Source organism: Drosophila teissieri, chromosome 3R (genome assembly GCF_016746235.2).
Source record: "Drosophila teissieri strain GT53w chromosome 3R, Prin_Dtei_1.1, whole genome shotgun sequence".
In the NCBI taxonomy this organism is placed as follows: Eukaryota; Metazoa; Arthropoda; class Insecta; order Diptera; family Drosophilidae; genus Drosophila; species Drosophila teissieri.
In genome coordinates, this window is record NC_053032.1 from 11,673,641 (window position 1) to 11,698,880 (window position 25,240).

Sequence of the window (25,240 nt, forward strand, 5' to 3'; positions counted from 1 at the left end):
TGGTAGTGCTGCCATATCCGAGGAAAATAAGTGTTGTTTTTCTGCCGACTAATAAACAAAGCAGCAATAATTCGAAAACTACGGACTCTAGAGCAGAGCAAATGGAGCAACCAGCAACAGGAGGCGCCGCTGTCCAACCGGGCGTGTCCCCAGCGCACATCCACGACACGGACCAGCTCCTGGACCCCGTACTCTTCTCCAACGACAATGGAAGCTACAAGCTGAATACAGTACCCGCATTTAGGTGAGATTATATGTGGAGTACGGGGGAAAGGGCAAGCCATGTACTCATCGGCCGCCGGCAGTGAATCATCCATGGCGTTTTCAAACGACCGATAATGCACATAACATAATCCATTCCCTGTCCTCCCGTAGCCTTCATCTGGTTATCTCCACTGTTATCTCTATTGTGGGGATCGTACTGGCGGCCTCCTTTCCAACGGACCGGCGTTGCGATGCTTACTTTATAATGCTCTACCTACGGGCCACCTTTTGGGTCATCACATATGTAAGTATATCAATCAGCAGTCCGTCAATCCCGACCTGCCTCAATGTCAACGGTTTTTACAGCTCTTCGATCACTTTGTAAAGAAGCAACACGACAACCTACGCATGCAGGGCTATCACGATTTTCACCGCGAGACTAACATGCAGAAGGGGATTCCCCTCCAGCTGGTATCCCTGTGGAACTCCATGCTGCTTGCTGTCCAGGCTCTGATCCACCACTTCTATGCGGAGAACTTCTGGGAACACTGCGCCGCCGGCTGGTTGTCGCCGGTCAGCTATGTGACCGCCTTCACCGTGGCCGAGAATCTGGTGCTGGCCGTCTCCCACAGCTTATATATTGGTAAGGAAAGAGCATAGTCTAGTCAGTGAGAGTGGGGAAATCTACAAAGTGTCATGTTATGACATTTATTTTGCATGTCAAGAGCTATCACCTTGCATTGTTCTTCTTCCTTTTCACATCTATATATTTCAATGGACTGATGATGAGCAACCTTTTACTCATAATGTTTTAAAGGCTGACAGCTTAGGGAAATGAGCATTTTATATGTATATATAGTGGTTGCGTAGGGTAGGTAAATATTTAAAACTGATTAAGAACTGGCCAGTAATTGTTTCTCTAAGTGATTTGGCTAATTTGCAATAAATGAGTCAGAATCGTTTAGATAAAACAGGTAGGTGAAATTCTAGTGTTTCAATACAACTACTAATTAAGTTCGGACTTGTTTGTGGTCCCAAAACAAGAAATTATTGATCAAAATTCTGGTACAATAAATTTCATAGGAATGACTAATACCAATTCTATACCAATTCCAGACAAGGTGCGTAAGTTCAACAGCGCCAAGCTAGCCCCGGATGTTTTGCGCGGTGCGGACCGTGCTGGAGGCTCCCTGGGCCTTATGCAGCCAGGAGGAGACACAGAAGAGCTTCTGGAGAAGCAGGCCGATCTTATCGCCTATCTGCGTGACCACACACACAAGCTCAACCAGAAACTGCACCAAATGCAGACCAACGTGCGACCAGTGAGGGCCCCTCAAATTCCTTAAAGACAAATCAAATCACTACATAATTTTACGTATTATCATAATTTTACTGGATGTTCTCTTTTTATTCGTTTATACTTTGTTCATGGCGAAGAAATATTCTTCAAGTAGATCAATTGCAAAAATGCAATTGGGCGCTAACAGAAAAATGTAATATTCAATTGTAAATACAGAGAACGAATTATAAGTCCGCGATCAAGGACTAAGACCATTAAATTGTATTATACAAACAAGATTGTGTGTAAAAATTATTAAATTAAATCCGATTTATACCAATTATGATACGCGTCTTAATAGCCATTTACCAATGCTGAGGGCACCTCCAGAATCTCCAGCGAGTTATCTTTAGAAGATGTGACGATCTGTAAGATTGCAGTAAAACATTTGAATATTAAACTTGAAAGAATTATAAATGAACTTACCTTATCGCCAGCAACCGAAAGGGCTAAGACCATGCGACCAGCGCCCTCGAAACGACCCACTTGAGTTCCAGTTATCTTGTTCAGGACGTAAATAAAGCCATCGTAGCAGCCGACTAGCAAATAACGCTCTCCATAGGACGCAATAGCAACAGCGCCATTTCCACAGCTAAACTTGGTGACCAAGTTTCCAGTCTAAAACGGAAATATCATCGGAATCAATATTTGGCAACTTAATGTCATATTCTACCACTTACATAAAACTCCAACTGATGTATCTCATTTTTCTGCGTTCCGCAATACATGTGCTTTTCATCTAGAAGCAGACTGTAGATATTTAGGCCCTCTGCAATAAATACGCGACGCAGCAGCAGTCCGTTGCCCGCATCATGCATTTGGACAAAATTTCCTTTGCATCCCAGCACAAGGATCCTCCGAACACCTTGGTTGGTGGCCTTAATGGCAATGATGGATTGGCCGGTTGATACCAAGGGCTGTTCCATCACCTTGTTTGTCTGAAAATAGTGAATTTAGTTTAGTTTAGTTTAATTTTCTGGATCCGTATTTCAATATTGTAGTTAATAGCTAATTCATAATTACATAATATTATAATCTAATCTAATTATCAATTTGGTGATTTATTCGAATTAGAATGTATAATATTAAAAGGGAAGTTATGCTATATAAATTAATTGTTCTTTTAAAGATGTTCTTCTCCTCAATGTTCCAAAAATATTTTATTACGGTTAAAAAAAACCCTTTGGAGATGCGGGGCATCGATCCCCGTACCTCTCACATGCTAAGCGAGCGCTCTACCATCTGAGCTACATCCCCGTCGTGAATACGCCTCTTTTGGTGGCCCTTACAAGGTTTGGTAACATTTACCGACTTTATTTTGCACCTACTGTAGTTACCTACTCATTGAAATGCAAGAAGTGCATTGTCATGACATTAAAAAGAGTCTCGTTAGCAATACGAAGTGGGCAAATGAAACCAATGCGCACTGAATAATTTTTGATCGTATTAATAGACATTGCGTTAGTGGGATGTATGTATGTATTTTTAAACATTTATATATAAGCCTAAATGCGTATGTGAATATACATATATGATTAGATAAGCTACTTATCTATAACTTTTATTGGATGGAGAAAATTATATTGTACCTTCTGTGGGAAAAACATAACTCAAGAAACAATCGAAATATCTTTGTTGCAAATTTAAATGTGTATATTTATTATTTTCAAATTACTAAATTTTAAAAACGTTTCTGTTTGGTCTTTCTGTTTTATTTTTCATTTCAGCGGGGTTATATTGCTTATTTGCCAACCAACTCAGCATTTCCTGTTTATTTTTCACATGCATTAAGTGCCTTAGGCATAGGGATTCGAAGACGGTCTGCTACGAGTATTATAATCGCCTGGTCGTTGACCTTTCAACTCCTCGTGATTTTTGCAGGCAGTACAAATAACGAGAGCTAACATCACAACAACTGTTAGAAACCTCATCTTGGATGACTGATAGATGAAAGTAAAATGCACCCATTTAAATAAGACTTGCATTTAGCGATAATGGCACTAATAGGATTTCCCTCAGGGGAAATTACCTGACCTGTGTGACTTCGGTAATAAGTCTGTGGGAATCACAATGAACCCAATGATAAGATAAGAGAATTCAAAGCTTTAAAGACTAATATAAATAATTTAAATTACAAATGACAATTTAATAGAAATCACTACAAAAAATTTTTTTTAAAAGAATAACTAGACAAGGACTTACATTTTAAAATGTTAAGCTCAAAATGCAAAAGGACTTCATTTTTTATTGTGTTTAAATGCCAATAGCCAACCTTTTTGGTAATTCGGTAGAGACACAAGAAAATCGGGAAATTTTAAGTGGAGACCAAATTTTAATATAAGCAGATCTATACAATCTTAAAAACTACATCTAAGAGGTTGAGAAAAATTCGTTATCTTGTGAATATCTACTTCATGCTATAACTCAATATAATGTGTCTGTAAAAAAAAGAAGAAAATGGGAAGAGTTAAGTGTTATAGACTTCCGAACTAACTAAGAAAACGGGATGGGGCGATGTAGTGCACTTATATCTAATGTTATGTCTTCAGCTATTCGGCAAGATGGCGGCCAGGCGCAGAGTGCAAGACAAGAAAATACAAATCAATTGCTTCTGGGGGGAATACCAGATACACTGAAGTGTGGGGGGAGTTTATTTAGTGGTTGCAGCCTGCAGGAGCTATTCCACTCGCCACACCTACACCAATGGCTATGTGTGCAATTTGCCACGGCGAACAACAATAGGAAAGCTCACATAAACACGTAAAAAGAGTTACAGTCACTGGGGGCACACATAACGGTACAAACAACCAACCCGGGTTGGCCATATCGGCCAATGGGAGAGCGGTACGAGCACACCAACACGCTGACAACAACAAGCCATAGACAGGGCGTCAGTTTCCAGAAACACAACACAACAAAACAGGAGCCAACCAGCAAGAAAAGCCCACGCCACAACAACAACAAAAACAGGAGCTACGAGGACGAAAGAGAAAGAGAGAGCAAAGAGAGGAAAGGAAGCAAGCAACAGGCACGAAGACAATTCCAGTTGCAGCGCCTTGGAAGGCTCTCTCACACTTGCAGCGGAGAGAGAACTTGAGCGAGCGCCGTACCGTTACTCGCCCGAGTCCTGGATAGAAAGAGAGCCAGAAGCTCGTCGGCTTGTATTTTATTTAAAATTGTTTTGAGTAAATAGCATAAAAACATTTTATTTGCTGCTGCCAAAAAACTAACGAATGGCAATAACTATATGCAACTAACAGTGAAGTGCAGCGCAGAAGACATGCGCAGAAAAAAACCAGTGGGAGAGAGAGCGAGCGAGGGAGAATGAATGCCGGCAAAATATACCGTTAACTAAACAGGCACACATAAAAACTTAAATAAACAACAACAGAGAGCACTGGGAAAAAGTAAGAAGGCAAAACTATATGCAACTAACAGTGAAGTGATCAGCATGGAAGAGAGCGCGAGCAAGAAAGCTACATCTTTCTTCCCAATGAGTGTGGGAGCAAGACAGCTTGCTAGTGCTGCAGTTTGCTGTTGTTTGTTGCAACTAACCCCTAGCCCTAGTTCTACATACATACCTATGTACCCAGTCGCTGCAAGGAGGCTATATACTCCCAGGACCCCTAGTCCTCGGCCAAACAACGTGCAGCAAACACGACACAATAAAACACAAAATACCAGGCAAAGCTAAATATCGAGCAATAGCAGCAAGGCTGGCAAAAACTGCAATAGCAGCAACGCCCCCTATATGCTTCCTGCCACATGGGGCGTGGCGTCTTCGCATATTTACCAAATAACCAAAGCTTTGGACTGCACCTACCAAAGACTCGAGGACAGGGCACAACCACTCTTACTACAGACGGTAGTACAGTTGCCTCCATCTGCAATACAATGGCAGGTACAGTTGTCTCTTGCTTAATAAAAAAGTAGTTGTGCTGCACCTCCCCAATGAATAGAAAGTCCCTGGCCTCCACCGCACTATGTGTCAAGTATATTAAAGCACTTACCACACTATAAAGGATTATATTTGAGTTTGGTTATAATTTAGTACAGTTGCCTCTGCCTCAATTATAATTACCCCACTTCCATACATATTAGTTATAAACTTAAAAATAATTTAATAGTAATTAAAAATAGTACCCCTACCAGTTATCTCAGCTACGATGACTTTTTTTCGGTTGTTCCTTCCCTAATCAAGTACAGTTGTGCACAGAACCAATAAACGCAGAATACATTCATGAGTTATCAGCACGTCGCAGCCATAAATCGAATTTCTGCCAGAATTAAGACTTATAGCCTTGCTCTACCCCCAATGTAAAATAATATAATCAAGTACCAACTCAGTCCAAGCGCCCTTTCTACGCGACTTTTCTCCATACTATCCAATTTGTTAAATCCGCGAGAGTACAAAAAATGAAAAATAAATTCGATTTGATTTCCATTGTCTAGACTTTCGTTTTGGCTTTCCTCATTGCCAATTCGTTAACTCCTGGTGTTATTGTTGGCGCGCGAGCAAGGTGTGGACTCATCCTGTGTGTGGTGGCTGTCCTTTTGGCAGGATTCACGAGACGGAGCTCAATATTTTAATTAAAATTGTTCAAGTGTTTGTTGGACAGATAAATATTTAATGAGTCAAATTAAGCGGCGAAAATTTATTGAGAGGCGATTGATTGACTTTCACATTGTCCAATCAGTTATTTGTTGGTCTAAGCAATGTTTTAAGAAAGGGAAACTATATATGTATGTATATTCTAATTAAGAAATTCCTATCTCACTTCTTAACAATACGTCAGTAGATATAAAAACTCATTCCATTTTCTACACGATTTGTACTATAATTAAGTTTAGAAACCTTTTGCACTCACCACTACGTTGAAGGTAGAGATTTGACCCCATCGGCTGCCAATAAAGGCAAATCCCCAGGCGACGTCTAGCGATTGCAAGGGCTCTTTGAGGTACACCGTTTCTATGACCCGCTCCAGATTCTGTATGTGTGTACACGTTTATAACTTATAAAATAACTTATAATCCTATAGAGAATCTTAGTAACTTACCAGGAGCGATGACTTCTTAAAAAAGCCATCCGCTGAGGTGGTGTAGAGAATGGAATCCTCTTCGCTGAGGCACATATTCGTGATAGCCTCGCTGTGCTTGGTGATCTTTCGCTCCAGCTTGTGAGTGACCAGGTGGAACATGTAGATATCCCCATCCTCGGCTGCAGCTATCACGTACTTCCTGTAGATCTTTATTTGGGTAATGGGGCTGCCGACATTTTGCAATTTTCCCTTCGGCACAAAACCTACAGAGCACTTCCCTTCGGAATTCAGATCTGACCACTGGTGACCAGGCTCGTGCAGTGGTTCCTTAAGGAAGGAGCTGCGCGCTTCGTAGGACATGTGGCAGATTGGTTCGGGAGGCGGTGGTGGGGGTGGTAGTGGTGGTATTATAGCCAGTGGCTGGTGGGTCGGATTGACTGTAACACTTGGCTTGCTGAGGCGCGATTGTGCATGTTTGGCGGTGGACGAGGACGAGGAGTCAGCTACTTGGTCACCAGCTGACACATCCAACCGCTCTTCCTTGAAATTTGATTGAATGCTCGTTTCAGAATCCATTTTATTGGTATCTTGTTCAGCAATCTCTTCATGGGATTTCTCCACTAATTCGCCTAATTTACGTTTTTTGGAAACTCGTTTTTGTACCCTGACTTGACGCTTGGGTGCCAGGACCAAGACAGCTCTTCTTAATCTACTTCTAGTTCGCCTGGCTATCCCTCCTTTGCTAAAACTGTCCTCGTGCGTTGATTCCGGAGCAGTTTCAGCCGCAGGTGCTTTGCTTTTGGAGTTAGTGACTTGAGCAGAAGAAGCCTGATTTCTAGAAATCATGGAGTTAATCAGTAGAAGCCTGCTACTCTGTAGTTCTAGATTCACCATCTCGAGTTCAGATTTCTCCTTCTGAAACTTTATTATCATATCATCCAGAATGCTGCGACGATTTTGATTTTCCATCAAACGACGATCGATTTCAACCAAATTCTGCGCCATCATGTCGCCCAAATGTTCAAAAGGTTCGTTTATTTTTGATTCACAAGCTAGGCGCGTATAATTGCATAGTGCGGGATCCATGGCGAGAAATGGAAACCCAACGGGAACGGATTCCAGTTTCGCCGAAGAGGAAGGATTTTCCAGACTAGGAGCAGGGCTTTCAGAAACATCTTCGACTGGTGTCGTTTGGCAGGCAGGTGACGACCGAGTTTTCTGACGAGTTGAACCCTGCTGTGCAGGTGAGTCTTTAGGATCCTCAAGGATGGGCGTTAAAGATTGGCGGGTTGGAGGAGATGGAGTTTTTTGACGGGCTGACATTATTGGGGAGCTCTGCTGAGCAGTGGCGGAAATAGGACTGTGCTGAGTTGGCGGTGGGGACTGACGGACTGGAGAAGAGTGATGTTTCTGAAAGGGAGATACAACTGGCGGAGTTGATTGGCGGACAGGAGAGGATGGATGTGATATAGCTGGAGAACTATCCTGAGCCGTTGGTGGAATAGAACACTGCTGGATTGGACGTAATGTGGACGCCTTAGGGGTTTCCTCAATTATGGATGCTGTTTTTTTGGGGCTTAATAAATTTGTAAGCTTTTGCTCCTCATCCTGCTCCCGACGACGTTGTTTCTGCAGACTCACCACGTTGACAATTTCTTTTAGAAGAAATTCGATAGCTTGGCGATTGTCGGCTGCTTTGAGATTCATTTGCATCTTGGCTACCTCAATTTTGCTAAAGGTTTGTGAATTGTGCTCGGAGCTTGTCACTACGCAGGAGATGAAGTGCAATCGACTCTGCAGGCTACTAGAATGCTGGCGACGATAGCGATCAGTGAGAGCCTCTCGAAGATGAGGAAGGATCAGCTTTTCAAAGCTGTCCACCACATTTTCTGCATCATTTTGAAGCTTTAGCCTGCGTCGCCTTTTCGTGGATTTACTGCTGCTTTGGGAGTTGGTGGAGTTGTCACTATCAACATTTTCCACAGTTGAGGGTTCGGATTGCGTCAAAGCTTCTTTTCGATTTACAATATCACCTTCAAGTTCATCAACGTCCATATGCACCACGCCATGCTCTTCCTGCTCTCCGTCAGATGAGCTTAGCAGATCAATAACTTCCTTGGAAGGCAAAGGACTTACTGATATGGGTGAGCTGCTGGATTCCCTTTTAATTTCCATTTTATTGTGTGTACCGATCCCAGAAAGGGAATCCACTGGAGCAGTTTCCTGATTACTACTTTGGTTAGTTCTATTTAATGCGGATTGACTTGGATTGGAGTGGTTACTCTTTGAATTAGTCCATAAAATCCTTTCACATGGAGGGGTCGGTAGCAAGGGCGGACGATTCTTAGATTGGTGTGTTTGCCCGAAACTGTTGACGTCATCGGCTGTTTTCGGACTTGTCACATGATCTTCGGACCCTTTTAATGATTCACAGTGTTGCAGAGTTGCTATTAGTGCTTCTTGTCTCGGATTCTTTGGCTTATTCCCATTTACTTTAATGGCTTGTTTGCTGCTCTGTTTACTACACTTCTTCTTATTGTTTTCTTGCAAGACCTTTTTACTGACCCCATTCGATGTTACAGAGCCATCATCGCTATCTTGAGGCAATTCACGAAGGGGTTTGCTAAGCTCGTCGGCTTCTGATTGATGATTGTTATCATTACTAGCAATTTCACTTTGAAGCTTTCTAATATTAGTGCTCTGACTCCTATCGTCAACAGTTGCTTTAGTCTTTTTAACTGTGATATCTTTTAAACTTTCTGCGCTGTTACAAGTTCCCTTTGTTTCTTTGGGTTGTTGGACTGGGCTTTCAGCGCCCACGTTGCCCCTTGTTGTACCTTGATGATCTGCTTCAGAATCTTTGGCCGTCTGACCCTGTGATATGTCTATGCCAAAACACTTTTCGATCTCCTCGAGCAGAAATGCGGGCAATTTGATGGAATCGACAATTTCGTCCTCGACTAATTCCTTTACCAGACAATCCTTAGGCTTATCCAACTCAATTGTCTTTAGCTGTCGGCGAATCTCGTCGCGTATACGCCTCCTGGCCTGGAGTTGTAAGTGTGGTTCAAATATAGTGTCGCCATTGTTGATTATGTACTTCAGACTCTCCTTGTCCATGCTAGCGATGCGATCATTGAAAACGGCCTCGCTCTCTGCGGCCTGACCAAGACTTCCAGCATTGTAAATGCAGTTGCTTACGGTTCGGCGACGATTTCTGAGGTTGGGCCTAATGGCCAGACGGCTGGGGTTGGCGGGGAATGCGGATGGAGGGGGACTTAGGAGAGATGTCCTGCACAGATTTTCCTGGGTGACTGCGAAGAGCTCCTGCCTCAGTAGCTCGGTAAGGGGGCGCACTTGGATACGTGGTATCGATTGACTAGCCTGTACACCAGAAGGGTGGTTCTCACTTAACTTGGACACGTTTAATTTTTCCTCCGACGACTGTGCCTCTGATCTTCGATCTGGAAACTGCGATGCCTTAGAGGCGTCGTTTAATTCCTTGCTCGGCTTGTTAGGACACGAGCTCTCTTTCAACCCATTCGTATTTGTATTCTGGTCGTCTTCTGATGCAATTCGATCAGGTTGTTGAGAGATATTAGAACTTTGCTCGTTGGAGCTGGTTCTGTTAGCTTCTTGATCCTTAGTTAGCCCCAACTCAATTTTATTTTCTTCGGTTTGATAGTGATTTACACAACTTTGGTTACCCTCCGTATGTTCAGGTTTACAAGCATCGCTTTTCGGTTCACAGTTGTGTCCGCTACTTCGCTTGATGTCAGATGTGGCTCTGATTAGACTGGAACCACTTTCTTCATTATGATAAGGAGACTTTGGGGAATCTCTGGCACCTTCGTCCCTGTGATAGGATCGCCCCTCACTTCCCCTAGGCTTGTATCTGTGGTAATGGTTCCTACTGTGGTAATCACTATATCTGCCAGAGTGTCTCTCATCGGAGTACCTAGGGTTTCGATCACGAAAATCAGTTCTCTTAGTATAATCTCTCTCCTGTCGTTCCTGGATTGAACCACGGGTGTCAGAATGGTCGCGATTTCCGTAGTTTGCTTGCGGGTAAGGCGTTTGCCTTTGATTATGATTAGACCACTACAACATTTTTGTTGATTATAAAAACCAAGTATTCAATGTTCTTCTTAACTTACCACTCTATTGTTAACGTGACCACTGTAAAAAAAGAAAGAACATGCATTGTAAGTAAAATCTTTTCTAATTAATTACATTTAGACGAATTGCGAAAACATAACTACAAAGACGCCGAGAAAGGTGAAAACTTTTGCAAACAATAAAGGAATAATTAATGTAATCAAGCGACGTGCCCTGAGTTTACTCGTAACTTTCTGGCACGTAAGAAAACGGACTGAGAAACGAAAGAAAGCTGCTGCATTAATTTAACAGATTTAAAATTTATAACCACAGCACCCCTGACCCCATTCGCATTCTCTGGCACTTTTCATCCGCCAAAACTTTGCTCTCGCTATTTGTGTATGCAAAGGTGCGAATTCCGTTGTTCTTTTGGTTTTTTCCTTTCCGAAAAATCTCGTTAAGAAATGCTAAATTATACGACCACAAATCCTTGCCGTTGCCTTTTCGTTAATGTCACTTGTAACATGAACTAATTAAAAAGAAAGGGAGCTTAAGTCCTGTATATCTATACAGAATCGGAATCTGATTTTATTTGGATTGCTAAAGGGAGCTTCAGCCGCTTGCGATTAAATTTTAAAAGTTGTATACAAATTAAAAGCTACATGACATTATACATAACTTTATCCCAACAAAAATCAGGATGCTTACGTTTACAAGGCCAATTAAGGCTTATTTTAAGAAGCAAAATTATATTGAATAAATTAATAAATAATTAAAGAATGTTGAATTTGCAATATTCCATATCTCAAGAAAACCTTAATTGCCACAAATACATACATCTCTCTAAATTGTGTCCTTAAACAGGAATGAGTTTTCCTTCAAAGGTACATTTCAACTTGATATGTTTTGGGCTTTAATTAAAACCAAACAAACAACACGCTTCTTGTCAACGCCAAAACAAAGAGTAAAAGTTGAAAATTACCTCAAGCTGTTGCGCACGAGAAATCGAGGCAAACCCTTCAAGTTTCCCCACTAATTGTTACAGCTCCTGCCCCAAAATCGCGACCTCCCCTTGTTTATCGGGGAAACATTGTGAAAACATGTGGGAAGCGTGGCTGCGCTTAAAAACACATTACAAGTACAAGACAATTAGTTTGTCTCATATAAAACGCGACAAGAGAGTTTTTGGGGATTCCCCCGCGCCGAATTTCGTTTTCAGCCAGCAAGAGTTAAACGTTTTCATATTTATGAGCCTCGTAAAACTCAATGATATACAAAATTAATGACAAAAACGTAGCAAGTGGCGCATCTTCTTAGCTGGTTCCACTCTCTGGCGAATCGTAAAAGAAATGCTACCTCAAAAACTTTTGTCAGCATTTACCTGCCAGCGGAACGCAAGTGGGGTGGAAGTACGACGAAAGTTATTCAAGCGTCGTGTAATTTTAATTTCAAGACAGTCTGCGACTTTTTAGTTCGAGCATTTCAGTTAAAGGACTCTCGTTCCATTCCCACTTCCTTCCATGCCTTTTTCGACTGTCTATCTCCGGGTGTCACGTACAATTTTTGTTCCTTTTTTTAATTGACTTTGGACCTGGGCGAAGTTTATTAGTTGAGGGCGACTTTTTGGCTTGATTTGAGCAGTAGGTTCCCTCCAGTCTACGTGCATTCTTCCTGCTCATTAGAAAGGACTTGTCACACACGCCACCGTGACTTTGAGGACTCTTTCAGGACCTCTTTCTTGGGAACCGTTTCCGGTTCCGATAAGGAGACGTGTTATTGTTGATCCTGCAGGGGTTGAGTTGAGTTGAGTTGGGGACCAAACAAATCAAGTGGCATCCTTTTTCACTCATCACTGCATACATTTTCCCAAGTTTATTTTTTCTTTCCGCTATGCGTTATGCATATTAATTTTTTGCCAAAAGCCAGCATGAAGCACGAAAAGTCTGATTTTTTCCTTCCAGAAGTACATATAAAAACCATTATACGTTTTGATGGTGAGATATATATGTATAATGGTATGCAATAAGGTGATAATAGTAAATAAGAACCAATGGTGTCTGGTTATTTCGAATTTCGATTGAAAACAATTTTTATTATTCTGTAAATACAGTATCAACGCCTGTTTATAAAGCACCTCTTGAACTACGCCACTGTCTTTAATTGAAGCGTGGTCATGTCTTTCGAACGCCACACCCAAAAACCGTTAAGCTGCAAACCAGTTCATAGTTGGCCTATGAAACTGTAACCAGGTCGATTGTCGACTTGCATGCCAATTGAATTAAACTGCGGGTAATTGTCCAGTTTTAGTGGATAAAGCAGTGAATATTGAACCTTTTTTCAGGAATTCACAACACGGGGATGTAGCTCAGATGGTAGAGCGCTCGCTTAGCATGTGAGAGGTACGGGGATCGATGCCCCGCATCTCCAAACTACGTTTTATTTTTGGTATATTTAAAAAAACAACTACAAACTCTTGGCAGTAAAACACTTAAAACAATTAAAATCCTGAAAGTAAATACATAAATTTTACTAACGACACGAAAACAGCAATGGCTTAACTAGCTTACGCTGAAAACTTTGTCCTATGAAGAATTGTGAAAAACAATGCCAAGGTAGGGAAAAAATTAAAACAAAAGCTTTTTCTCATAAATAGCACATCATGTATCATTTACAACACCAAACCCGTCTGACTGAGACTTTAGAGGAGTCCCCAGCAAGTTGCCCGCGGAGTCCTGGGACTGTGTTTTGGCCCATTGACAACTCCAACTCCTGTGCAGATTCAGTTTCACATCCAGATTCCGACTGTGCTGACTGTTCTGACTGCTGCGGCCGTCTGGTTAATTGCTGGCAAAGTTCTCTGCGATGCAGGGAAGTAAACAAACATTGGCATATTGTGCTGATTTATGTGCGACAATGTGTTCTCTCAGCCATTTCCCTCAGCTACACTACACTTGGAAAATTAAAATTATACTTTCTATAAAAGCAATCGAAGATGAACTGTCAAATAAACAATATTGCTCGAATTACTTTTAGCTCATGGAACACAAATTCATTTGGAATTTAGATCAAAAACACATACATACATATTTATACCCATTTCTCCTTCACTAGAAAATAACTTAAAAGGTTAGTAAAAGGTAGCGTTTCCGACTCTAAAAGTATATGTATTGAATCTTGATTAGGAACGCTGTCCTTATAAACGTCTAGATCTCGGGAACTTAAAGAACTTGAATTTTTATATAAAGCCTTATATTTTCGAAAAGTCAATTTTTTACAAGTTTGTTTCTAAAGATTGCCACTATAACGCCACTAAGCCGCAAAAAGCTGGCACGTGCAACATTTTCAAAAATATTTTATTTTTTCTTCGAATTTTTCTTGCTAATTTCTATTGATATGCCAAACCACTTTTATGATTTCTCTTGCATTACCACTAGCTGAGTAAGGGGAGGAACACTACTGTAGCGGACGGACAGACAGATGAACGGACAGACAGATATGGCTAAATCAATTCGGCTAGTGAACCTGTGACATACCTTTCAACGCATCTTCTACATAATTTTACTTTACGAGTAACGGGTATAAATATCAAGTATTTATTATATTTATATTGAAGCTTTTAAGCAAAATTAATAAGTGAAGTAGAACACCTTCTTTTCTGAGTGTAATAATGTGATGAGGGCGCAAATCAAATTACGCGTCTTGATTGTCGAAATGGGGGCGGTTCTAAGGGATGCAGATATGAGACTCCACGAATAATGCTCGCTTGGCAGCTACACAGCAACCTTTGAATATTCATTAGTGGCAACTTCTTACCCCCCAACATATACATAAGTCCCGGAATGCAAAAGACAAAACTGCCGACGTCTGCGTGTTTCACTTGGCAAAAAAGGGAAATAATCCAATTGGAGATGCGGGGCATCGATCCCCGTACCTCTCACATGCTAAGCGAGCGCTCTACCATCTGAGCTACATCCCCCTTGCATTGTGGGCGGCCGAAAGTGTCCGAAAAAGGTGTTTCACTAAAGTGCAAGCCAAGCCAAATTAACATTTGGCCAAGAGAAAGGCCAGTTGTGGTCAGCTTCTGCTCGTTTGGTACCTATTTTCGGCTTGGATTTGTGTTGAAGTTGTGTGGAAGTTATGCCAAGACAAGAGGTTTGTTTCAAAACAAATGCATTTGCTTCACTGGGAATTTGTGAACAAAAGTTGTATTGTAACGCTTAATGAAGCAAATAAAAAAAAACATTTTTTCCCTAAAGTGGAACAAAACAACTTTCACCAATGTTTGCTTACACGATAGCAAATTCAAAATTCATTGTTAACATTCATTCATTGAAAATGGTAGACGTTTGGCGGACAGATGCAGTTATATGTATGTATATCACTTTGGTTTAGGATTATCAAACTAATATCCCACTTCGAAGAGTTGCAAAAAAATCCTTATGACTGATGAATTCATAAGCACAGATTCCTAGATTTTCTATAAAAAAAAAGGTACTTATGTTAAAAGATTATTTACATTCATAATGTTAATTAAAACGGTGCTTGCCTAAAGAAAGAGTTTTTATATATTGAAAAATCATCCTTAGCTAATCAATAACATCAATTGTAGCAGATCTAGTAGGTAAACTCCTTAATCTTTGTTGCCTCCTTAAGTAAGCTTTGTCTTCAACTCAGATATTTACTGTTCACTTACCCTTAACCAAAAAAAAAACAAAACCATTTAAAAATTGCAGCATGCCGAAAAGTTTTTGAAGCTTCCCGCATAATCAACTCTGTGCCTTGGACTTCTTGCAAGGATAAAGACTCCATGAAACAGCAAAAGTACGAAATAACAAACAAACAATAAAATATTGAGCACATTAATGTTTAGTCAGACGTAAAATTACTTTTAAGTCTACTTCCAGCTAAAGGGCCAAGGGAATTTTCTTCTGCTCCTTGGCAAAAACAGAGACAATGCCAGGGGGATTGGGATATAAAGACGTTAGATAAACGTTAGATGCATATTTATGATTTGACACTCCAGCAGTTTGTCGGCAAGCAGCGAAAGAAAATTCTCAATTTGGGGGGCACTTGGTCTTACTGTCGTTTCCTATCGTGCTCGATAATGAAAAATTGTTTACTTTTGCCGCTTTGACAAATGCTCGATAAGGCACAGAAGGAAAGCTGGAGCTCAAGATGATGGGCAACAATAATAAAAGTTTATGCCAGCACTTTGGATTTAATTAAGAATAAGAAAAACGCACAACTTCCAAACTTTTCAATTGCCAGATGCGCCGGCAAGCGTCTCAGCTAATCGGATTTTCACAGAATATTTTTTATGATTATTTCCAAGCGGTGGAAAAGCTTTTGGTTAATTAGAATCGAGCTGTAGGGGATGACGAAATAAGAAAAAATTAAATCGTTGAATTATCTGCTTTTTAATCTGAATACATTATAAATAAAATGAGACTTATCAAATACATATAACACATAATAATATGAGAATTGTGCAGGTAAATTTTGCGAAATTATTGAGGATTGTTTTTGCTTAATCACTAACGTAATATTTCAACGATATGACTTAAAAAGTCTGATAAATTTAAAATAAATATAGGCAATTTCAACAATTTGAGCTTTTAAATAAAATTATATTTTCTACATCATACGGACAGATATTACCCACTCATTATCACCGTTATAAAAATACTTGGACAATATAGTCACCAACTAAACTGCTACGAATCAAATCATTGCGTGATTAACTCGGTCTGCAAAAACAACTCGATTGACCACACACACAAAAAGACTTTCAGAAGTCCGGCAAAGTTTACTCAATCACATTAATTGCATTGGCGTTAAATGGCCTCCTGTTGCGATACATTCACACGCCACTCAAACTCAAAGTGTCACTTAATTGTTTATGAATTGCTCTCTCTGTTTGCCGGCGTGTGCGGGGAAATGTGAATGTGTGGGTGAGCGGTTGTGTGAGTGAAATATAAATCAGCCTGCGTGTTAGGCTATGAATTTTGTTGTTGTCAACATGGTGCGGTCGACCGACCGGAAACGGAAGTTGGTGTGTTGGTCCCCTGCGACTGTTGACGTTTTTCTCCGTTTGACTTTCCCGCGTTTATTACATGTTTGTTTTGAAGTTTTGATTTAAGGCAAGGCTCAATGGTTATTTAATATAATAAACTGAATTCATGGAGACTGAGGATTAAGTTTGATATTGAATTTGAGAACTATTGATTGAAGCGAGCTTCTGAATAATATTTAAAGCGGAGCTTTCTATAAAATTAATTATGAAGACAAACATTTTTATTTTGTTTAACTTCTTTTGTAGCTTGGATTCTAAGGAAATTTGCTTAAAAAAAATCGCAAAACTACTGTTTAACCCTATTATTTTTTAATGGTTTATAATTTTTTTAGTACGGGTTAGTCCTGCATCGAAAACCATTAATTTTTGGTTTGAAATTCAAAAAGATTTTATGGAAATGCAACAAAATTCCATTTATAATGGTTATTTTTTGGAAAAGCGCCACGCAATGGATTTATTTAGCTAAACTTTCTTAATACGTTTTGAAAATATTTTATCAATTCACTTAAATTCACTTCACAAAATTAATGGGGCTTTAAACAGTTTAGAAATTTACCGTTAGGCCAACAACAGCACAATACACAACACTACACAACACAATACTGGGCAGTTCGTTTTGGGGGAAGTGCCGTTAGTAGCTTCGGATACGATTTCGTTGTTTTCCTTTTTCAATTGGGGGCGGGCGAAGCTTAGAGAGCACAAAACACAGCAATGGCAATATAGCTGCAGCGGCAACAACAACAGCAAGTACATAACCAACTATACAACAGGACAACAGCATTCGGGCACACACACACACACACTTACAGAATCGCATGCAGCGAACGAGCGACGAGCCGACGATCATAACGGTACATAACACGAAGTCACGGCCCGAGAGCTGCAGCAAAACAAAACACAGCACAAAACAATGCAAAGTACAGCAACAATAACAAAATGTAACTAAATAGGATGCAGCAGTGGAAGTGGGAGGGGGGAATTAACCCACCCCCAACCATTATTTTCCATCTGCCCCCCTCCCTCCATTCTCTTGCAGTGCTGGCAGAGCGAAGGACGAACGAGCGAGCTGGAAAGACCGAGTGCGACTAACGGTAAACAGGCCAAGAAGGAGCAGAGAAATCCTCGTCGCATCAGCTTCGCCACATCGCCTCTCACGAAGCAGAACCGAGAGAGCGAGAGAGAGTGAGTGAGCAGTGATGGGGGATATAAAATAAAATACAAGCAAAACAACATAAAACCCAACAACAGCAATAATAACAGCAACTGCAGCACGTGCAATTAATAGATGCTCTCCATCTCTCTCTCTCTCTCCGCCATTTGATTTCTCTCTCGCTTCTGCAATGTACCGTTGTACCGTTGCAATCCGAGATGCCTCTCTGGTTGGCTGTTGCATACTTCTCGGCGCCAGGAAGAAGTCTGAGTGTGTGTGTTGGCATTTTTGTTTGGTAAACTGCATATACAACAATACAATAAGCAAGACACCGACTGAGGAATGGGGATCTGGGGTCCTTTACATACCGCTCTATGTAGCATGAATGAAATTTCGGCGCATGCCATTTGATGGCCTCGCTATAAAAGTCAGATAGGCCATGTGCACGGGCTCAGTTGAGTCCCAACTACCAGAGTCCCGACTTCGAGTTTAACTCCATCTCCCAAGAAGTCAGCGAAGCCGCCAAAAAGGAAACAAAAAAACTACGGAAAAATATAGCTGAAGAGTATTTCTACCGCAGCAAGTCGAAATTCCTTGCGTTCCAAAGCGACGGCAATTGGCTGAGCATAAAATTTGGACGCGAGTGTGAGCCCCGCGCTCATCAAGGTAAGTTGCGAAAAAGGTGGATATACAGTGAGTGTGGTGAATACAGTGGTGAAATTCGACCTGGGATCGTTTATAAGAACTGATTAAAGTATCCAATCAAAGCATGGGAAGAGGGTTCCCTTTTAAATACACCTGAATAGTAATATGAACTGTCGAAATAGCTAGCGTACCAATTTAAAAGGTTTTGTGCTAGATTCGGATATAAAATGCATTAGTTATAATTACACAACAAATGGAATAACATTCCTTTTAAAGGTTTTTAAGAATTTTTAATCAATGCCCTTGATGCCATAGCTGATTAGTAACCTTAACCTGAAAATAAAACAAACATTCTTTCAGGAACATCATCCTACCAGAATTCTGAGTTCTAAGCTTCAATATCAAAGCCACTACAACCATTTCATCGCACCATCAGTCAGTTCGCTTGGGTCGAACCTACTGTAAGTAAGACACCATGAGTTCGCCGATGAAAATACAGGTCGCACGATCTCAAACGCAAGGATACAAAAATGATCTCTTAAAGCGGTACAAATCAACGAAATCAAGCCCGAATAGGGCCAAATATCAAATGATAGAAAAATAATGTCATAACCAGCAATAAATCGATATGTAACCAATTGTAGGGCCACTAAGTATGCCGATAGTCAATGTATTAGCCATATCTTCTAGCATTTAGTAAACCATACTTAAACCATCACAAACCAGGGACAATGCATCTAAATAGGCAATTTAGCTCTTAAGATCAATTACAATTAAATAACATTCACTGTAAGACTCCGAATCCGAACAGTTAGGGCTCAAAGAAAGACAACCAATTGATATCGCTCGCACTTAACTTTTTATAAATCCCGCTGCAAGAGCTAAACATTGGCACGATCCGCTTGATCCGGGGCTTGTGATCCGCTCTAAACGCTTCGATTCCACCAAAATTATCCGGGCAATCTATGAGATATGGGTGTCCGAACTTGCTGATCGCGTACGCGGAAAAACTCCCATGAAATGGAGGCCAGGGTCCGGACCCTTGCCGTAGTCGGGTTCTACGAGCCGTGCGTCAAGCGGCAGTCGCCCCTCGCGTCGGTTGGGCGGGTGGTGGGTAACGATTTACCGTTACACGTTGGGAATGCGTTCGCAAAAAATCGTGATTTCAATGAGGCTTACAAATGAGAATTATTTGAATTGTATCTTTCTATAAATTCATTTCTTCCTATTAAGCATTCTGCATGTTACTTATAGATTGAGAGTGCAAACTTTGAAATATACAAAATTTATATTTTCTATTTTATAGAAAAGAATATCTTTTAGTAAAATGTGTCAATATGCATGTCGAATTTACGTAATTTACTCATTTGACATACTTTTATTATAGTAGGATTGGAGATCAGTTTTTTAGTTACGATCGATATTTGTAAGAGTGTAAAAGGATAATTCCTATATGGTGTATATAGTCCTGATCAGATTTACTCAAAGAGACAGTCGTCTATCTCGCATTTTTGGCTTGTCAGGTTTACGTAATGTGGGTTGATTAGATATTTTCTTAAAAACAACTACACAGTTCTGGAGAGTATTCAACAGACTTTCTGGGACGACTGTTGACATTGCCAATCCTTCCCTTTCCCAGATGCAAACCTTGTTAACGCTTCTGGCGACGTCAACGGCGTCCACCCAAGAAATGCATATTTAGTCAAGTGTTAATAATGTGGCTGCCACCGAGGGATCGTCCCTTCGGCAGGATGAGTTTTTCAGCCCGACTTTTGGGTTTGGGTTTGGGTTTTGGTTGGGCGGGAAAGGTGCAAGCGTGCGTTAAGCCAAGGAGCTCACGCAAGGCAAACAAATACGGGGAGACACAAACAAATGGCACAAAGGGATACAAAAATGCAAAACAAAGGAAAAGTGCGGAAAAATAAAAGGGAAAACTTGCCTGTCCAAACGGCCTCGGTGCCAGGGTCGCGAATTATATTTCATTGAGTTGTTCTGTCGCCTGTGGATGTGGGAGAAAACATAAATAAAAAATTAAAATCAAAAGAATGCAGAAAAAAGCAAAAGAAATGCATAACTAAACGAGAGAATAGAGGTTGCAAGTTGGGGCTGGTTAATTTTTTTATTCTAAATGTGCCCTTCTCGGGACTTCAAGAAAGTTGCGACGTTTATTTATTTCCGCACTGCCGAGGTCCTTTCTTTACTTTTCCCTCGACTGTCTTGGGATTCTTTTGTTATCAGTTTTTCGAGGAGTGGCAATGTTGATTTTTATGCTTACGGCCTGCATTTGAGTTGATAATGAAGGCAGACATTATAAACACACCCCTGCCCATTTTCCGCACGGATTTTAATTTAGTGGTCTATAATTAAAAGCATTGCGTTGGGGGCGATGTCAGGTGGCCAATTTGCACACAATAAAAAACGAGAAAAGGAAAGTCACTGTCATTGGAAATCCCGCAGATACAATTTACCTTTCTACGTCACGTAGTTTCAACGTCAATTGCCCAGTTCGCGGCGGCTATTTTGTGGAATGGATGATGGGTCCTGAACATTGAACGCACTCACACGGAAATTACAATGACAGGCAGTCCACAGTCAGGGGCGTAGGCACAAAAAGGGGATTTTTCTACAGGGTAAGAAAACTTTACAAAACCTAAATTACCGGAGTATTATTGTGTATTATCTTCATATTATGAATTATTCGTTTAAGCCGATTAATATACAATCCACTTTATCCTACGCCCTTGTTATACAAAAACTGGCAGTACTAAAAGAATCTCGTGGATAGCCAGCCGCAGGCAATTGGCCACCCACTTGAAAATTTATGTGTTAATTTTAAGGTGCCCGACGCGAGGAGATGGGGAACTTCAGGAGGTATTTTCTCCTTTATACATTTCTTTTTTTCCGCCTTTTTGTATTGGGCAGCATTTTTCAGAAAGTTTTTGCAGGTGCTGCCAGGGTCAGGCGCCTTTTGGTGTGTAATAAATGAGCTAATAATAAGTGAAATGTGCTTTTGAGTGACCCTAAACAATTGCCCCAAAGAGAAAATGGTCGAGGAAGCAAAATTGAGGAGAAAAGGAAAATCCCGTAAAAATTGCTGTGAAATTTCGCTTGGGCAGCGAAAAAATGCGGCAAAGTGTCGGAAATTCCATTGGTGACATGAAAAGATTTGTTTATAATTAATTTTCACCTCGCCAACATTTTCGGCTTTTTCCATTTGTTTTAAGCTTGAAAAGTTGGTTATCGCCAAAGTTCAAGCATGTGTCGCTGAAGCTTATTAATTACATGAATTCCTTTGGCCGGTATTTTTTTGTGGAATATTGGGAAAAAGCTATTTGCAAAAAATTTTTATATAGCATACCTACATATTAGGGTAACAGGAAAAAATTCTCAGTACAGAGGACGTTAAAACTCGAACTTAACATACGCTATCAACCTAAATTAATAGATATTCTATTTTCAATATTTCCTATTTAATCTGAACCATTAGTCTGAACATTTATTTATCTAGCTTTTTCTTGGACTTGGCTATAAAGTTCGTTATATGCACCTCACTTTCGACATTTATGAGTGGTTCAATTCGTTGACTGATATTGAGGAATGTATGGAGAACACCATGAGCAAAATAACAAAAGCCACAAAAGACAAGTGTTGATGTGTCGAAGAGGAAAAAATGCCAAAAAAAAATGATCAGGGAAGTAAAAAAGAGTAGCAGAAATCGAAAAAAACGAGGTGGAGAAAAAATTTGTATCCGCTTGTTGCCAAATTCCAATCAATTTTTGTTGTTCTTACGGGAGAGATGAGGGCGACTCATTTGCCGGAAAATTGAGTAGACATGCATATCCGCAGACGAACGGAAATGGTCAAGATGCAGGCTCGAACAGGGCCATCAATTAGACTTTTTTCGGACTCTGCTGCTCCGCTGTGGGTCCTTTGTCTTGGGCGGTGGAGCTCGGCCTGTTTGGTTAACAAGATGGAGATGACAGAGCCGCAGGTTATGGCTAAGGACCAACGTCATTGAGACAAGCTGGTTGGCCCAGCAAACAAACAAACAAACCGAGTCCCTTTCTCCTCAAAATCTCCTTGTTTGGCAACTTTTGCGGCCAAAATGGAATTTTGCGTTTGCCTAACTGGCAAAAAATTGGCCAAGTAGTTGGGTGGTGGTGGTAAGGATGTCCCGGTGTACTGTTCCTTCTCCATATGCAATGTTTTGATGTGTGGCAAAGTCTGCTGTGAATTGAAAATCGAAGTTAATATGCTCCGCAGACTGTGAAACAAATCATTTTCAAGTTGTTAAAGGAAATCGACACGTTTTTGCCATTTTATATTTATTATGGGCGCTTTTTTCTCGTTTGCCAGCAGATGTTGCCAAAAGTGTCAGGGTGCGAGATGGGTGCTAAATGGCAATAAACCTAATATTTTTGATGATATCTCTGAGGATAATGTCGAAGTGGTGTGGTCTTTCTTTTAAGAAATAAACAAATATAAGTTTATCTAAATCTACACTCTTAGAATACTCGTTTCTTTTTAGAGCACATACCAAATTCTCTTTTGTTTAATAACCTACCCCAATTCGTGTCTAGGGTAATCACCATAACATAGGACCAATATTTTTCCGATTTTACAAAGCATTTACTTCCTTAAGGATCTGTCACATATTCCTTGATGGCAACTTCAAAGCTGCAGAATACACCTACTTGAATATGCAAAACAGGACGAAAAAATTCGTTTAGGTTAGCTATTTAACACGGCTTTAGGGCGGCTGAAAAAATCACGAACTCAACACATTATATGTATTTATGCAATTTGTAAGAAGTGGGGCGTCATAAAATTAGTAAGCACATAAGTGGCCTTGGCTTCATTATCATAATAAAAAATCATGCAAAATTCAGGGATTCCGCGAACGTTGGCAGATTTCTGTGGGGTTTCAACCCCAAACTTACAATTTATGGTGAAGGAATGAAGAACTCTACAGCATATCCCTTTGTTCAAATTATATTAATACAGATTCGAATGCCAGCAATTCAACCTAGGATGTTCAAACTATTATAATATATTATGGTCAAGGTCACAAAAATCGCATAGAATCGAGGTACTTGGAAACTCTAAAGCGGCCGTATGGGATTTTTATATTTGTTGTGAAACTCTAATGATTCAACAATTATAGAGTTTTGGGCATACCCAGATTAACAACTAATTATTCCACGTGGAACAGATTTTGAAATATTTATAGATGTGGGTCAGGCTTAGATGACATCGTATTCTGCATGTCATTTGCGTTAACACGCTTTGCAACCCTAATACACTAAACTTGACAAATCCTGTCATCAATGCAAAGAAAATTTTATTAGAGTTGATGATTATTCGGAGGACTAACTCACCAGTTGTTGGGACTCAGACCACGAGAACCGGTGCTCGAGTGTCCAGATCTTCCGGCGGTGGAGCTCCTTGCCGGCTGATTTGCCGAATCCCTGCCGGTGACTGGCGGAGCTCCTCCTCCCCTGTCTCCCGGTTGCTGCTGTGGTGCACTCATCACGTGGAATGCTTAGCAATCTAATGACATTTCTATTCCGGTAGGAAATGTTTACAACAATTAAGGCATATGCGAATCACAATTGGCCAGTGGACCGCGTTTGTACTGTTAAGGTGCATGAAATCGTACGATTTTGAATCGACAAGTTCCCTGAGAACATCAGTGCGTTCTGGTTTTGATTTTTGGCCACGATATTTCACAGCAAACAAATGAATTCCGAAATAAATAAAATAAAATCCAGAACGTTTATAAAATTTACGAGAGAGCGACACGAACAGCTGACTTGTTATCGATTGCAATTCGAATAAGGAATCGGGTGTCGGTGCTGCCACCCCGTTCCAGAATCTGGCGGTAATTCAAATTGACTGAAGTGACTGCTGGAAAGTGGAGTATTGCAAAACGATACCCTACAATTAATACGGAACGTTTATGCTGAAGGGTCTTAAAAAATGCTGGGATAAATAATGTGCTCAGATTGCGAACTTATTTATTATTCTACCTTACTTAGTTGACCAAATATACATATACCTTTATCCTTATGATTGTACCTACGTAAGATATATAGAATGTACCGCAAACCAAATTTAAAAATGTACACCTAAACGAGAGGAAAAGGGTCTTTAATAATGTTTCCGTTAAGATCTTAAGAAAACTTTAAAATAATCAATATGCATGATGATTTTGCTTGTTCGTTTGTATTGTCTCGAATTTATGCTAATGTGTTGACGCTCAAATTCGTAAAAATGTTCATTTGCTCAGCATCTTGTGTTTACTTTGCGCGTCGATTTTTCATTTTGTTTTATTTGTGCTTGCTCGTGGGTTCTCTTCGAGCCCTCTTTAAAATTTCCATAATTATATGCATCAGCTGGCAGGTGACTGAATGGAGAAGCAAAAGGACGAATCGCAAGAAAGAATGAATCCTGAAAAACAATAAAAAGAAGGACTGGCGAGAACATTTGGGTGGAGTCTGTACATTCGTTATTTTTATGGCAAAATAAACCCAACGTCAAAGTGTAAATATTGACATTTTTAAATTATAATCAAAGTGAATAAATAATAAAGCGAAACAAGAAATAAAGAAAGCAGCTTGTAAAAATTAATTGGGTGGCTGTCATTGCGGACAAGGCATCTCTGGTAGTCAATCCCAAATCGTTCCAGGCAT

The 25,240-nt window shown here is 40.3% G+C and overlaps 3 protein-coding genes and 3 non-coding genes across 7 annotated transcripts; 2 read left to right on the forward strand and 4 right to left on the reverse strand.

The window, feature by feature from the left end:
* The first annotated feature begins 14 nt into the window (after nt 1-14).
* LOC122619811 (transmembrane protein 192) lies at nt 15-1,782 on the forward strand. The gene is made up of 4 exons (XM_043796991.1): nt 15-244; nt 376-508; nt 571-847; nt 1,321-1,782. The coding sequence occupies exons 1-4, from the start codon at nt 102-104 to the stop codon at nt 1,548-1,550; spliced, it is 783 nt and encodes a 260-aa protein (XP_043652926.1). The 5' UTR covers nt 15-101; the 3' UTR covers nt 1,551-1,782.
* Nucleotides 1,770-24,364, reverse strand: LOC122619810. Of its 2 annotated transcripts, XM_043796988.1 has the most exons (8): nt 23,927-24,364; nt 20,488-20,547; nt 10,740-10,761; nt 6,601-10,683; nt 6,412-6,531; nt 2,224-2,481; nt 1,970-2,161; nt 1,770-1,909 (listed from the first exon to the last, which is right to left on the reverse strand). In XM_043796988.1, the coding sequence occupies exons 1-8, from the start codon at nt 24,076-24,078 to the stop codon at nt 1,838-1,840; spliced, it is 4,959 nt and encodes a 1,652-aa protein (XP_043652923.1). In that variant the 5' UTR covers nt 24,079-24,364; the 3' UTR covers nt 1,770-1,837. The 2 variants fall into 2 exon arrangements, with proteins under 2 accessions (XP_043652923.1, XP_043652924.1); XM_043796989.1 differs by lacking the exon at nt 20,488-20,547.
* Trnaa-agc lies at nt 2,728-2,800 on the reverse strand. The gene has a single exon. It is a non-coding gene; the product is annotated as a tRNA-Ala (tRNA).
* On the reverse strand, nt 3,175-3,477 carry LOC122619812. Its single transcript, XM_043796992.1, has one exon. It carries the CDS (start codon nt 3,472-3,474, stop codon nt 3,340-3,342), a length of 135 nt encoding a protein of 44 aa, XP_043652927.1. The 5' UTR covers nt 3,475-3,477; the 3' UTR covers nt 3,175-3,339.
* On the forward strand, nt 13,035-13,107 carry Trnaa-agc. The gene has a single exon. It is a non-coding gene; the product is annotated as a tRNA-Ala (tRNA).
* On the reverse strand, nt 14,584-14,656 carry Trnaa-agc. Its single transcript has one exon. It is a non-coding gene; the product is annotated as a tRNA-Ala (tRNA).
* Nucleotides 24,365-25,240: the final 876 nt, after the last annotated feature.